We start from the raw sequence: 16,229 nt of genomic DNA, 5'->3' as shown, positions 1-16,229 counted from the left end.
CGAAACTGTTTCTAGATGAGGCAGCAAGTCAGCTGACTAGGCTTTCGGACGTAGCCATAATTTCTTATCGACTGAAGAGAGAAAGACATGAACATCTTGGATGACAAGGGGGTGAGTAAATTATCTGTAAGTTTTTGCTGTGGAAGTGAACTTCTGCTTTAATGTTGTTTAAGTCCTAACCTTAAGTATTATTAATTATGAGTAATAGTAAACCGCAAAATATTACCACATTACTCTTCTCAGTAACTTAAAGGGATAGTTCACCCAAAAATGAAAATTACCCCATGGTTCACTCAACCTCAAGCCATCCTAGGTGTATCTGACTTTTTTTTTTTTTTGACGAATACAGTGAGAGTTATATTAAAAATGTCCTGGCTCTTCCAAGCTTTATAATGGCAGTGAATGGCTGTTGAGATTTTTAAGTCCAATAAAGTGCATCCATCCATCATAAAAAGTGCTCCACACCGATCCGGGGGTTAAAATGATGAGTTTGTCAAGAAAAATATCCAACTGTCATACGTGTGTTCGTGAGAGAATGGCTTTCCAGCAGATGATGTAGGACGCAGACGTAGTGTAAGCTCTGGTGAGAAGCGCAGATAAGAGAACAAAAACGCTGATCATGAAGTACAAAACGAGGATTTGATTTTGAAATTTTCCTCTGCTGTAAAAAAAAAAAAAAAAAGTTGGTTTCCTTGAGACTAGCAGAGCTTGCGCTTACATCTACATCATCCGCTAGAATGCCACTATCTCATGAAAATGCATATGATAGTCAGCAAAAGTTAGAGATTACAGTTTATGAAGTTTTTAATATGGATATTTTTCTTACACGAACATGTTGATTCACTTCAGAAAGCCTTTATTAATCCCCTGAAGCTGTGTGGAGCACTTTTTATGATAGATGGATGCACTTTATTGGACTTCAAAATCTCAGCATCCTTTCACTGCCATAACAGAGCTTGGAAGAGCCAGCACATTTTTTAATATAACTTCAATTGTATTCATTTGAAAGAAGAAAGTCATACATCTAGGTGGTTTGAGGGTGAGTAAATCTTAAAGTAGTAAAACTTAACACCTTGCCTGCATCCAAAATCGCACACTTTCCTACTCTGTGACCCTGGACCACAAAACCAGTCATAAGGGTCGCAACTTTATACATCACCTACTGAATAAATAAGCTTTCCACTGATGTATGGTTTGTTAGGATAGGACAATATTTGGCCAAGATACAACTATTTTAATATATATGGAATCTGAGGGTGCAAAAAAATCAAAATATTGAGAAAATCACCTTTAAAGTGGTCCAAATGAAGCTCTTACTAAGGCATATTACTAATCAAAAATTAAGTTTTCAGATATTTACAGTAGGAATTTTACCAAAAATCTTTATTAAACATGATCTTTACTTAATATCTTAATGATTTTTGGCATAAAAGAAAAATCAATAATTTTGACCCATACAATGTATTTTTGGCTATTGCTACAAATATACCCCAGCGACTTAAGACTTAAGTTTTGTGTTCCAGGGTCACATATGTTGTGTCAAAAGCAGTGCATGTCCATAAGTAGATAAAAAAGTACCTGGGTGATGTACTACTGACTTCTAAGTGCACATCTAATCGACATCTATCCCATGAGACTGTGGGAGAGGATTTATTTATTATTTTTGAAAATATTTAAAATAATACAATGAGAAATATGCAATTCAAAATAAAATGAGGATTTGAGAATGGCAGTGAAGTGATGCAACTGACGCTAGTTGGTCACATTACAATGACAACATGATGAATGTAGTAGGTTCAGATTATATTTGTACAACATAAATTCATACTATATAGAACACACTTTTTGTTTAACAATTGCACAGTAATTACTTATTCAAAATAAGTACCTACTTAGAGAGTAAGTGATTTCAGATGTAGCGACTGAGTGTGAAAGACTGAAGAGATCCAAATGATGACGGACGTGACCTGCTGAAACTGAAAGTAAATGAACTGGGAAACAGAAATCCCTGGTTAATGGATTCAACCACATGTCATTATTTAGCAAGACAAAGATGAACTCTGGAAATCAGAGGGTTATGATAAAGACACATTTAATTCTTTAGACAGGTTATTAGTTGCATAAAATATAAGTAAACTTCAACACCTTTTCAGTGCAGTTGATTTTGATGTGGAAGGTTGAGATAGATTGTGTGCGAAATGTTTCAATGAAATGCAAAACCTTCCCTCTTGCTTCCCCTCTCACTATCCCAGGTTAACAGTTCATGCTCAAACGATGTGTTGTGTGAGATTTACCAGTTATGTCTCCTTTTCTCTCTCCGCTGTGTCCGATTTCATGACCCCATTTTATCATGATCTGATACAGGGTGAATCATATTTGTGCTCTGAGAGAAGTTGTAGCTAATGTTTCTTATCTCGCTGGTTATACGGTGGCCCCACAAAGTATTTGGCCACTTAAGACACACTTAAAAATTAATTTCATAGCATTAGTGGATGTATGAAGTCCGTTCTGTTCTCAGGTTCACACAAGAGCAGTCATCACATCATCATATTAACTTAATATGGACATGATCCACTAATATATAATATAAATCCATGAGGGGGAATATGGCCCCTTTTAGAACAATGTGCATTTATTTTTTAAATTGACAAATTGAGGTGTTATTAGGAAAAATAAGTGTTTTAGTTGTCATTACAAAAAAAAATATTCAGAAGTGCAACTAATATAAAAGTGTTCTGGTTAAATAATTAAATAACCAATGAAAACCCAATAAAGAGAGTGAAAGGGATTGTAAATTAGCGTCCCGGCATACTGAAGTAGGTAGGACTAAATCTTCGTTTTGCTTTTACATAGATATTTTTGGCTTTTCTGATAGATTTATAATTCCATATTTAAATTAAATAATTGTGGACTCCAATTTTACAAATAGCTTTAGTGGTATGAAAACTAGAATGGAAAGAAATTAATATAAGTCACCATTTTGATTGCATTGATCTTTCCTGCTATAGACATAGGTAAAGTCCTCCAAAATTTTATATAATCTTTCAGTTGACTCATTTTTATATTCCAGTTTTGCTTTAAGCAATGCATCTGCCTGCCTTGTGATTTTAATTCCTAAATGTTTAAATGAATTATGACTTTAAGACTTTTTCAAGTTCTAAAGTTTCCAGTTCCCTTTTTTAGGGCTCTCTGTACATATTTCATAACTTTGTGTATGATAACCTGTTTGTTTTTAATAAAAAGCCTGCAGGCAGTTGAGTAATAGTTGGGTGATTTTCTGCTGAGCTTAAAAGGCTTTGCCAAAGCTGATGAAAGTCGATATCTTAATTTCAGTGCAAAATAAACATAATAAATCTTTTCAGAGTTTATAAACTTGGCATATTTCCGACACTATAAAACATGACTCCAGCAACACAGCAGGAGGTATTTCCCATTGTAGAGAAATTATCACATTTCCAGCAGCAGACCCCAGTTATCCATCATTATTCATCCAGAGTAGAGCGCATGTTTAAAATCCTCCGGGGTTCTGACGAGTTCAACGTCGTCTGGTCTTACACAGCAGATAAAGACAGGAATGTGACTTTTATATCAGCTCACTGCCAGGCTCGGTGCGGACAGAGGCTGCTTAACTGCCTCAACGTTCAGTGCAGTGGGCCGCGTATGGCAAGCCGTTTAAACCTTAAAGGGGTCATCGGATGCTAAGTTCACTTTTTCAAGCTGTTTGAACATTAATGTGTGTTGGCAGTGTATGTACAAATCTACCCTATAATGATAAAAATCCATGCAGTGGTTTTTAATTAATCTGTAAAAATAATATCCCCTTTTTCAAATCAAGCCATTCTCAGATGCCTGTCAGTGTGGCATCACACACACAGAGGCCGCGCCCACAATAGTTGATTGACATGAGCTCTCACCTCAGACCAGCTGTCACAGTACTGTAACTTTCCGTGTTTTGATGCCAGAGTAGGGATGTAAGTTAGACAAGAATATCTCTGATTGAGCGATTGAGGTGTTGTGTTGCTGGATGTAATAATAAGCATAGTGGTCGTCATTTACTCCCGACATCTGAGCCACTGAAGATGCAGTAGATTACGTTTGTTTGTGAAAGGAATGTGCCTCCCGATCTACATATTTCTGTCTATGTTCGCGCGAATCATTCATGATCCAGCTTCACTTACAGCAGAAGTGAGTACAAGCATTTTTTATGAATCTTTGCGATCGCCTTTCCTTATAACATAAGGTAGTTAGGAAGTTTAGCGGCTAAACGCGGCTAAATGCGGCTAATGTAAACAAGACCGTCTTTCCACAGAGAGAAGAGAGGGGCGGGGCGAGCAGAGCTCATTTGCATTTAAAGGAACAACCCCTTAGAATGAGATGATTTTTGCAGAGCTCATTTTGACAAGGTAAAAAGGGTGTTGTTTTACAAAACCATTGAAAATTTTTAATCAAAGTATATTAGAGACTTTTCATTAAGACCCTAAAGAATCATATCAGCTTGTGGAAAATGGGGATCCGATTACCTCTTTAAGGAAAATATGATTATATTTAAAAAAGGCCAATTTTTATTCAAACCTAGCTCGTGGGGTAAAAAAAAAAACAAAAAAAAAACCTAGGTGGCATTGCTTCCCACTATCAGAACATCACATCTTTTATTTTTCTATCAAATCTAAGTAGGTGGCTGAATAAAAATATTTGGATTTCATGTTATGTTAGCATCAGCTACCCAATTAGCATCAGCTTTTAACTAGGTTTAACACAAATCCAAAATCCAAAAATCCGTTTTTTCCCACTCTACCCTAGTAGTACTTTTTAAAGGGGTCATCGGACGCCCATTTTCCACAAGCTGATATGATTCTTTAGGGTCTTAATGAAAAGTCTATAATATACTTTGGTTAAAAATTCTCAATGGTTGTGTAAAACAACACCCTTTTTACCTTGCCAAAATCAGCTCTGCAAAAATTATCCTATTCTGAGGGATTATTCCTTTAAATGCAAATGAGCTCTGCTCGCCCTGCCCCTCTCTTCACGCTGTGGAGTGATGAGCCTGTTTACTTTAGCTGCAGAGATTCATAAAAAAAACCCTTATACTCACTTCTGCTATAGGTGAAGCTGGATCATAAATGATTTGTGCAAACATAGATGCATTTATGTAGATCGGGAGGCGCATTCCCTTCACAAACAAATGTAATCCACTGCATCTTCAGCATGTCAGATGTCGGGAGTAAATGACGACCACATCGCTAAATGACGTCTGCATCGAAACAATGGAGGTCTGACTGTTACAGCTGGTCTGAGGTAAGAGCTCATGTCAATCAACTATTGCGCGAGTGGCCTCTGTCGCTGTGACGACAGGCATCTGAGAATGGCTCGATTTGAAAAAGGGGATATTATTTTTACAGACTAATTAAAAACCACTGCATGGATTTTTATCATTATAGGGTAGATTTGTACATACACTGCCAACACACATTAATGTGCAAACAACATGTTAAAGTGAAGTTTGCATCTGATGACCCCTTTAACTACAGGCCTTACTATTCTCATATCACATAAAACTGTGATGTTCTGCAAAACTACAAGCTTTAAAACACTTTTTTTTCTTCTGGCTGAAAATTATGTCACACATGCTAATGTGAATTCCGTTTTCTCTCATGTACGTAGGCAGTGTAAAATTTTACAGTGAAACTTCTACATCACTGTTGACAACATAGTCCATGGCAACAACAACAACTTATCTTGACTTGCCTGTATTTATTGGTTATTTTGGGAAAAACAGTAGTTGTTTTATCTAAATCTACCCCATTTTTTCATGTTGCTAGTACTTATTTTTTATCTACTAGTATCTATTCCATTAGATGATAGTACTTATTTGTGGGCTACTAGTGCTTATTATTTAGGTACTCATAACTAAGATACTAGTACTTATTTATTAGATATTACTTCTTATTAAATACTGATATTTATTCATTAGATACTAGTACCTATTAAATGGACAACAGTACTTATTAGATACTAGTAATTTTTAAATAGGCTAGTTATTATTAGATACTAGTACCTAATAAATAAATGCTATTCATTAGATAGTAGTACTTATTTTTTTAGATACTAGTAGGCTACGTATTATTAGATAGTACTTACTCTTTATACTAGTATCTATTAGATACTATTACTTATTCATTAGAGACTAATACTTTTTTTTAGATAGGCTACTTATAATTAGATACTAGTACATTCTAATTAGATACTAATACCTATTAAATAGATAGTATTCATTCATTTATTCCAGTACTTATTTAATAGTGACTAGTAACTATTCTGTTGTTATTCATACTAGATACTAGTACTTATTCCAACTGTCACTAGTAAGATTTTTATTTGAACTCTACAGTGGCCATTCTGACTAGTCATAACATGACAAATAAAAAAGCAGTTGACTAGAATAATAAGGTTGGTTACTAGTAAGAATTACAAAAGATACTAGTGTCTAATACATAAGCACTAGTACTAGTACTAGTACTAGTGGTAATGAATATCTATTAAGTAATATTTAAAAAAACTTTTCATTATTGGAATACATACTAGTCAAAACTGAATAGCTGACATCTGAGTGACAGATACCCACAGGAGTCAACAGCAAAGATTTCAAATGTGTTACTATTAACTATTGAAATACGAATTAGTCTCTAATTAAAAAGTACTAGTATTTTTTTAATTACTAGTAACAAAGGAGTAAGCACTAGCACTAGTACTAGTACTTAATGGAGCAGATACTAGTTGGCTAAAAAAGTACTAGTAGCATTAAATTAGATATTAATAGGTTTTAAAGATAAATGTTAAAACGGCTTGCCATAGTATACTGCACAACAGTGTCCAGATCCCTGCTGAAATAGTGCAGTTATTACTGTTCAATTAGCACCAGTCTCCAGGAGGAGCACAAATACATCACTGCTGTTAAGCTGGGGACTTTTCCAGGCTAGAGATCATTTGGGTGAGGCAGAGGAGGAGTTGCTTTCCCCAGAAAGCATAGATATGAGGCGATCATGTTATAAAGCGATTCAGTTTGTCTTTGCTGCTTGGTATGTTTAAGATATTATATAATTGTATTTATTTTTTGTGGTCTCCATGGAGCATGAAGTCATCTTATCAGCTGCATGGTAATGCACTGAGAGCGTTGTTGATGTTTCATAGAAGACATGAACACACATATGGTTCTGGTGAATGTTTTTTTATGGTTAAAGACATGTGCTTCTGTACATTTAACAGTGCTCTTGGGAATTGTTTGGACCAGACATAACTGAGGTTAATTACAAACATTCAGTAATTATACCTCCAGGGCTTTTGTGCCTTGACACTGAATATGTCAGTAGTACAAGCCTGTATGACTTACAGAACCTACTTGAGGTTTTATGGGACAGTACTAAATAAACTATGAAACTGATTTTATTTCAGCTTCTTGCCAAAGCAATTTTCTTCTGCATTTTCATTTAGTTATACTAAAGTAGAGTAAAACTACAGTCATGTGAAAAAGTTCGGACACCCTATTAAATTTCATGGTTTTCTGTGTCAGGACATAATAAAAAATTATCTGGTCCTTGGCAGGTCTTAAAATTTGGAAAATAAATCCTCAGATAAACATCATCACATGACATATCACACTGTGTCATTATTTATTTAAGAAAAATACAGCCAAGAGGGAAAGGCCATGTGTGACAAAGTTAGGACACCCTATGAGTCAATTGCCTGTAGCAGCAATAACTTGAAGCATTCATTTTCTGTGTGACTTTATCAGTCTCTCACATCGTTCTGGAGGAATTTGGACCACTCTTCTTTTCAACGTTGCACCAGTTTATTGAGGTTTGTGGGCATTTGCTTATGCACAGCTCTCGCCACAATATCGTCAGGATGAGCTCTGGACTTGGACTGGGTTACTGCAACACCTTGATTCTTTTCTTTTCAGCCATTCTGATGTAGATTTCCTGGTGTGTTTGGGATCATTGTCCTGTGGCATGACCCAATTTTGGCCCACCATTAGATGTCGGACAAATGCCTTCACATTTGACTGTAGAATACTTTGATATACAGAGGAGTTCATGGCCAACTCAATGACTGTGAGGTGCCCAGGTCCTGTGGCTACAAAACAAGCCCAAAATGATCAGCCCTCCTCCAGCATGCTTGTCTTTTGGTATGAGGTGTTTGTGCTGATATGTTCTTTAGGTTTTCACCAAACTTGGCGCTGTGCATTATGGCCAAACATCTCCACGTCAGTCTCGTCTGTTTAAAGGACATTATTCTAGAAGACTTGTGTTTTGTTCAGATGCAACTTTGCAGACCTAAACTGTGCTGCATTGTTTTTTTTTTAAATAGAAGACGCTTTCTTCGGCCAAGTCTTCCAAACATGCCATTTTTGTCCCATATTTTTCTAATGATATTGTCATAAACTGTATCATTTAACACGTTAACTGAGGCCTGTTGAGTCTGAGGTGTAGTTCTTGGGTTGTCTGCCATTTCTCTGAGGTTTACACGGTCTGATCTTGGGGTGAATTTTCTGGGAACTTCCACTCCTGAAAGGAGAGGTGTCTGTTTAAATGTCTCCCACTTGTGAATAAACGTCAGATTGTTTGGAAATGGCCGTATTACTCTTCTCAGATTGATGGCAGCAACAACTGCTTCTCTAAGATGATTGCTGATGTCTTACCTCCTTGGCAATGTGTTAACACACACCTGAAGGCTCCAGACCAGCAAACTGCCAAAGCTTATGCTTTTATAGAGGCGCTCAGACTTACTGATGTTCAGTTAATCAAAGGTATTTGATTAGCAGTGCTTGACTGTTATTTACCCTCTTAATTCCAATGTTAACAGTAAGAATGTCCTAACTTTGTCACACATGGCTTTTCCATTTTGGCTTTATTTTTGTTCAGTAAATAATGACACGGTGCAATTTGTCATGTGTTGTTGTTCATCTGAGGTTTTATTTTTGAAATTTTAAGAGCGGCCAAGGACCAGTTTTGTTTTAATGATGTCCTGATACGGAAAACCATGGAATTCAACAGGGTGTCTTAAATTTTTCACATGACTGTAAAACTGAAATTAAAATAATAGATTAAAACAAAATACAATAAAATAATAAAAACACATTAAAATTACTAAAAAATATTTTCAGTGTTTTTGACAAATTAAATGAATTAATGAATAATACTTCATAAATAATTTCATTTTTTTCATAGCTTTGTTTAAATATAGCTGAAAATGAATTAAATTGTATATATATATATATATATATATATATATTTTTTTTTTTTTTTTTTTTTTTTTTTTTTTTTTTTTCCAGTAATAATGATGGAAGCATTCAACGTCTTTCTGTCAAGACTTTAGGGTTCATGTTTATATAGAAATTGATTTTCAAAACCAGCACCACTCTGAGAATAAATTTCTATGGAGTAGGAAGTATGAAATCTAGTATGACACTAATCTGACTTTAATAATAATTAAAATTTATGACATACTCAACACACTGTTAAATAAGAAAGAAATATTTAAGTTATGAAAATTAAATCCAATATTTGCTTTTAACCTCACGAAATGAGGAAAGCAAGTTTTCAGTGCCATCTAGTGGTTCACTTAAGTAGTATTCACCTGTGGCTCAAATACCTCCGTGCTTTAAAGGGATAGTACATGCAAAAATGAAAATTCTGTCATCTTTTGCACACCCAGCTACGGAAGTACAGACTATAGCAATCAGTGGGGTCCATCAGCTATTTTGTAACCCATATTCTTTAAAATATCTTCTGTTCAACAGAAAGTAAGTCATACAGGTTTGAAATTGGAACAACACTGAGAATGAGTAAATAAAGGCAGAATTTAATTTTTTTTTTAAGATTCTTGTCTCCTTTGTTTTTATAAAATATAGTGTCTTTCTAAATGCTGGTCTGATTACAGTGGTAAAATCATATCAAAATTAAATAAAACTTAAAGATTATCAGAATGTTTAGCACTCAAGGCACTAACAGGATAGATGAAATGCCATGTGAACCTCTTTACCTTATTTGTATCTGGAAGCAACCATGCAGGCAGTTTCGCGTGGGAATAAATTAGGAATCCTACCATGGCAAAGCCAAAATTAGCCTGCTCAACATTTATTGACGCGTGATGTAACCAAACAATGATTTAACAACAACAAAAACCATAAAGAGAACATAAATGAAAAAATACATCAGTAAACGAAAGAAACAAGACAGTGCTATATAATAAGGCAGTTGCATATACTTAAAAAGCTTTGAAATTCGCTCCCAAAGTCAGCCTTTCGGCAAAGCAGGTAGGCGTACTGGGCAAACGTCATGAAACGTAATAACTATCCTCCTTCGCCATAGTAAGTTTCGCGAGATCGTTGTTTGTTCACGTTCCGCTCACGCTCTAGGTAAGACGATCGATTAGTCAGGTCTGAGCAGGTGTTTTCCGACTCGACAGTTTGTTGTGATGTAAACAGAAACTCTCATTTCCTGGAACGCAACAAATGACATTTCGTCCGAACTATGAATGTCTTCAGGTGCTCTCTGGAAGTTAATTAAAGTTGAACGCTAAACTCTGGAAATATAAACTAATATTGAAAGGTAAGTGATTTGATGTCTTCCTTCCTTCACACTCTTTCGATTTCGATCATCAAAGGTGAGGCCTTTTTCCTATTAAACTCGAATTTGACTTATTCAGAATCAAACTAACACCGGAAAGGTCATCGGAAACTACTGAAACAATTGTTGTTGTTAATACAGGATGTGTTTATTACTGAAATTTCAACTTTTGTGGGTGTGTAATTCGGTCTGTCGTTCCTTGTTATTGAGAAAGCCCGGTTTTTGTTCTTTTCTCCCGCAGTTGACTAGAAATGCTTATATTTGTCCTCCTGCTGTGTCATTTCACTTTATGTGGACACTGTGCGTGTATGAGAAAAACCCTTCAGATACCAGCAGATCAAGACAGTAACGGTGGGCAATGTTTTTAAACGCTTACATTTTGTATTTAAATACAATAATGAAGCACGATCTAAAATAAGTGTATGTTTATGAGATTTATAACAAGGTAATGACATCCATTACTTCAGTTCATTGTATTTTTTTGTCGTTTTGTTCAGATGTATTTAATGTTTTGTCTAAGTTGGTCTTCTCTATCTGTGTTTCAATATATATATGTGACCATGGACCACAAAACCAGTCATAAGGGTCAATTTTTCAAAATTGAGCTTTGTGCATCATACAGCTGAATAAATAAGCTTTCCATTGATGTATGGTTTGTTAGGACAGGACCATATTTGGCCGAAATACAGCTATTTGAAAATCTGGAATCTGAGGGTGCAAAAAAATCTAAATATTGAGAAAATCACCTTTAAAGTTTTTAACAATGTATATAACTAATCAAAAATTAAGTTTTAAGACATTTACAGTAGGAATTTTACAGAATATCTTCATGAAACATGATCTTTAGGTAATTTCCTAATGATTTTTGGCATAAAAGAAAAATCAATCATTTTGACCCATACAATGTATTTTTAGCTATTGCTACAAATACACCCCAGCGACTTAAGACTGGTTTTGTGGTCCAGGGTCACACATTAGCTTATTATTGGGGGACATGATATTTTCAGTCACATTTGACATATTTATTGGTGTCGTGTAGTGTTTGTTGTGGACCAGGAGGCCAATACATTTTTAGGACGCCACCTGTTGTTCAACCGCTTCGACTTTGAGATCTTCACCCCGGGTAATCTAGAACGGGAGTGTCATGAGGAGATATGCAATTACGAGGAGGCTCGGGAAGTCTTCGAGAATATCCCTGATACAGTTGAGTAATCCCATTATTATTCTTGAGTAATGAATTTTATTAATTGGACAGACTGTAACAACCACTCCCAGTAAAAAAAAGCATTGTCACGTGTACTTGCCCATGGGTTGGATTTGGGCAAACAACTCTCATTTTTAGACAGACAAATGTGGATGATTACCTAAGAGTGATACCAAAGTGTGTTTGGAGCTACACACTCCCTGCACTCCCAGTGTCTGATTATTAGTTCTTAATACACCTGCTTTAACAAACACCCATTTGTTAATATCACACTGGACATTATTTAATTCGCCTTTTAATTTTTGACAGAATGCCTTTTGGAGGACATATACAGCAGGTGAGTTTTTGTCACACAAACAGTAACTGATTTCCCTTAAATGATTTACCCTTAACAGTAACTGCAAGGAAAAACACTTAAATCTTTTCATCTTCTCAGTCAAACGTTTATCTACTAAAAGAAACCTGTTCATCCAGAGTTCTTGGCATACTATTTTAATGTTCCCAATTCACTAAAGCGCCACTTCTTTGTAAAACACTTCTTCGTTGTGTCATTGTGTTTGTCTGAAACAAAAGGAAATTTTTTTTTTTTTTTTTTTTGCTTGTGTATTTCCACTCATGTGGAATCCTTTCTATATATACTACCAATAATTAAAATTTTTTTTTTTAAAATGTTTTTAAAAGAAGTCTCTCACCAAGATTGTATTTATTTAATTAATAAATAAAAAATTTAAAAAATTCAATAACTTGAAACAGTTTATTTCTGTGATTTCTTATTCTAATATTTGGTGTTCAAGAAACATTTCTTAATATTATCAATGCTGAAAACATCCATTTAGCGGAAACCGTGATACACCGCCATTTCAAAGTTTGGGGGTGAGAAATATTTTTTAAAAATGCTTTTATTCAGCAAAGCTGAATTAAATGGATTTTTAATTTTTTAGAATTTATAAACATTTATAATGTTACAAAAGATTTATATTTCAAGCAACACTGTTCACATTTCATAAAAGTATTACTGTTGCCAAAAAATATTAAAGGGGGAAAACATTATTTAAAATATAATAAGAAACATTATTAATTGAGCACCAGTGATATTTGATAACTGCACTAATTCAGCATATTAGAATGATTTCTGAAGGATCAATATTGAGTAACTGCTGAAAATTTAGCTTTGACATCATAGGAATGAATGGCATTTTAAGATATAGTATATTCAAACAGAAATACGTTCTAAATGGTAATAATATTTTAAAATATTACTGTTGTTATTGTATTTTTGAAAAAATCCTAAATATTTATATATATATATTAACTTTGACTGGTAGTGTATGTACTTCTGTATTGTATAAAAAAAATAATTCTCATCAAATAATAATTGTATTTTAAATGTATTTTATTATTAGATTTTTGATAACTTTGGGCTTATATTCACCTGTATTTATAGATAAGGATGAATCCCAATCAAAAGTTGATGTAACAGCGCTGCTGGTGGGCATTATCTCTGCTGGAGTCTTTATTATTATAATTGGCCTTGTTATCTGGTACTGCTGCCAGGGGAGGAACAAAGACCATGGCTTCAGAGGGTAAGGCTTGTGAAGCACTTTCTCTTTGCATCTGAAAATCCTCCCAAGACTTTGTCATTTGCTGTAGGATCTAGAGAGACTGATTGTGATGCTCTGACCTTGTAGCTCCATCAGACGCAGATCCACCCGAAGCAATGCCTCAGTGATAATCCGGAGACTGGAGGAGGTCTCGCTGCATCCTATTCCTCACACAGGCTCAGGTGCCAGCCCGGACGCTCATGGTTTGCCTTCTTATGAACAGGCCATCGCCATCAACGGACCACATGATGCCCCACCTCCGCCATATCCTGGGTACCAACACATATTTTCATTTAATCTATTATGTAATCTTGGTTTCATTACATAACATCTTTATTATGTCTCTTAGTTGCTTATTACCACCCAATTAACATTTCTTCAAAACGATGTTAATTGCCAGAACAGGCAGCAATTTACAGTTAATTGTCTTGCTCAAGTGATAATCATTGTTTGTTTCTAAATACTAAACAAAAGGAATAGTTAAGCAAAAAATACTCACCCTCTCTTAACTCCCAGGCCATCCAAGATATAGATGAGTTTGTTTCTTCATCACAACAGATTTGGAGAAATCTAGCATTACATCACATTCACCACTGGATCCTCTGCAGTGAATGGGTGCCATCAGAATGAGAGTCCTAACAGCTGATAAAAACATCACAGTGATCCACACCACTTCAGTCCATCAACAAACAACTTCTGAAGTGAAATACTGCTTATATTTAGGAAACAAATCCATCATTAAGGCATTTTAACGTCAGACTGTCGCTTCTGGTCAAATCTGGTCATAATCCTTAATAATGCTTCTTCCAGTGGAAAATGTCCATCCACTGTTGTCCTCTCACATCAAAATCCACCAATTATTTTGTACTGTTTTCGCCCATACACGGTGACTAATCTGTGCATATTTCTCTCCTGATTCAGATGAGATGTAGCCAGAAGCAATGGCTTAATGATGGATTTGTTTCTTATAAACACAAAGATTTTCACTTCCCAAAATGTTAATTGATGGACTAGAGTTGTGTGGATTGCTTGTGTATTACTGTGATGTTTTTATCAGCTGTTTGGACTCTTATTCTGACGGCACCCATTCACTGCAGAGGATCCAGTGGTGAACATGTGATGTAATGCTAGATTCTCCAAATCTGTTTTGATGAAGAAACAAACTCATCTACATCTTGGATGATCGAAGAGTGAATAAAATTTGAGCAAATTTCATTTTTGGCTGAAACTATGCCTTCAAAAAAATGTTGCTGTCTGTTTTGAAATATCTACACAAGCATCAATTTTGCAATTTAGTTTTTATAGTGTAATTCCCATTACAAATGGTCACATATCTAATTCCACACATCTAATATCTGTCCGCAGTTCCAGGCCAGGCAGCACCCGACGATAACCATATCATCATTTGCCAAACTGAATCAGGATGGACTAAACCACTTTTTCTGAATTATGAACTGAAAATGTGTTAAACCAAAGGCATTTGGATTTAACCCCCTGGATTTAACCACTAATATAAATATTGGCAACATTCAGTACTGCATTGTAGCTTTTAATCTTATTAGACAATGAATCAAAATCACTTACCATTTCTGGAAAGTGTACATAGTCAACTACCTGAAAAGATCAGTTTTAAAACTCTAATCAGCATTTTTATATTTTTAAAAAATGATTTTAATAGTGTTTATTTAAAACTATAACCATTGAAAAACAGTTTTATATTAGTAATTGTTGCAATAAAAAGACAGATCATAACGTTTTGTCTAATATGGTGGGCTTTTATGAAGGACAAATCATTTTATCCTTTTTTTTAATATGCTATAGTTCATAGCAATCTAGTAGAGTGTGACTCAGAATTTGTGTATTTACTGGATCAGTATTTGGTGTACATTTGTGAGAAATAATTCTGTGATCAGCACACCAAAAACAATATTACCTCCTCTAACGTCATGGCACTTATGTCAGGCTGTGTTTTTTGCATTAAACCTTGGTGCATATAGTAGATAAAGTAATTCTGTTGCTTTTGTCTTAAGGAATTTCATTTAATTCTGCTGGCAGATGTAGTGCATGAACATGCAGCTTTAAAGGGCACTTTGCCAAGTGGATGATACTGTGCAGTTATAGTAGAGGTTTCTGGTTGGGCTCTAGTATTATCATCATAGGGATGTTAATAGACTTTATAATAAACTTCCTTCTTCGTTGACTGTTTTTTGTATTTTAGTGTTGTCTTGTTACATTTTGGTGCATGATGAAATGCTTGGCATATTAATTACTTTAGTTGATACACATTTTCACACTCTATGGAGAGGGAGATATTATATGCATGTTAAGCAGGTTAGTGGGGGTTGATAGTGAAAATATTGGTTAACTTGCATTTACAGAAGGCCTACTTAAAATCCCAAACAATTTTATGTACATATGTACAGTACTGGTCAGAAGTTTAGAATAATTGTTTTTGAGAGAAGCCGCTGCCTAATATTTTGGTGAAAACTTATTTTAGGGTTCTTTGATGAATAGAAATTTCAAATGAACAGCACTTTTTGCATTGTAGCTTTCAGTCTTATTAAAAATAGAAATCTTTTGCAACATTACAACAGTCTTCACAGTCTTCACTTTTGACCAAGTGAATGCATGCTTTGTATAAAATGGAATAAAAGTATTCTTTCTTTCTTTTCTTTTTTTTAATCAGTCTTGCCCCAACATTCTGAATGGTAGTGTACAGTTTCCACAAAAATATTAAGCAGCACAACTGTTCTCAACATTAATAATAATAAGAAGAAGAAATGTTTTTAAGCATCAAAT

General features: G+C 34.8%; 1 protein-coding gene across 1 annotated transcript; it reads left to right on the top strand.

Moving 5' to 3' along the window:
• Positions 1-10,385: 10,385 nt before the first annotated feature.
• prrg4 (proline rich Gla (G-carboxyglutamic acid) 4 (transmembrane)) lies at positions 10,386-15,635 on the top strand. The gene is made up of 7 exons (XM_051134428.1): positions 10,386-10,607; positions 10,867-10,976; positions 11,665-11,828; positions 12,139-12,166; positions 13,274-13,412; positions 13,518-13,703; positions 14,796-15,635. Exons 2-7 carry the CDS (start codon positions 10,877-10,879, stop codon positions 14,821-14,823), a joined length of 645 nt encoding a protein of 214 aa, XP_050990385.1. The 5' UTR covers positions 10,386-10,607; positions 10,867-10,876; the 3' UTR covers positions 14,824-15,635.
• Positions 15,636-16,229: the final 594 nt, after the last annotated feature.

Source organism: Labeo rohita, chromosome 18 (genome assembly GCF_022985175.1).
Source record: "Labeo rohita strain BAU-BD-2019 chromosome 18, IGBB_LRoh.1.0, whole genome shotgun sequence".
NCBI lineage: Eukaryota > Metazoa > Chordata > Actinopteri > Cypriniformes > Cyprinidae > Labeo > Labeo rohita.
This window is presented reverse-complemented; position numbering and strand designations above follow the sequence as displayed.

What these genes read in the sequence shown, in the direction of transcription:
- prrg4 (XM_051134428.1), top strand. Translation starts at nt 10,877, where the DNA reads ATGCTTATATTTGTCCTCCTGCTGTGTCATTTCACTTTATGTGGACAC. An exon ending in AGCAGATCAAGACAGTAACG is followed by an intron (nt 10,977 to 11,664) that starts GTGGGCAATGTT and finishes GGTGTCGTGTAG; the next exon opens with TGTTTGTTGTGGACCAGGAG. An exon ending in TTGGAGGACATATACAGCAG is followed by an intron (nt 12,167 to 13,273) that starts GTGAGTTTTTGT and finishes CTGTATTTATAG; the next exon opens with ATAAGGATGAATCCCAATCA.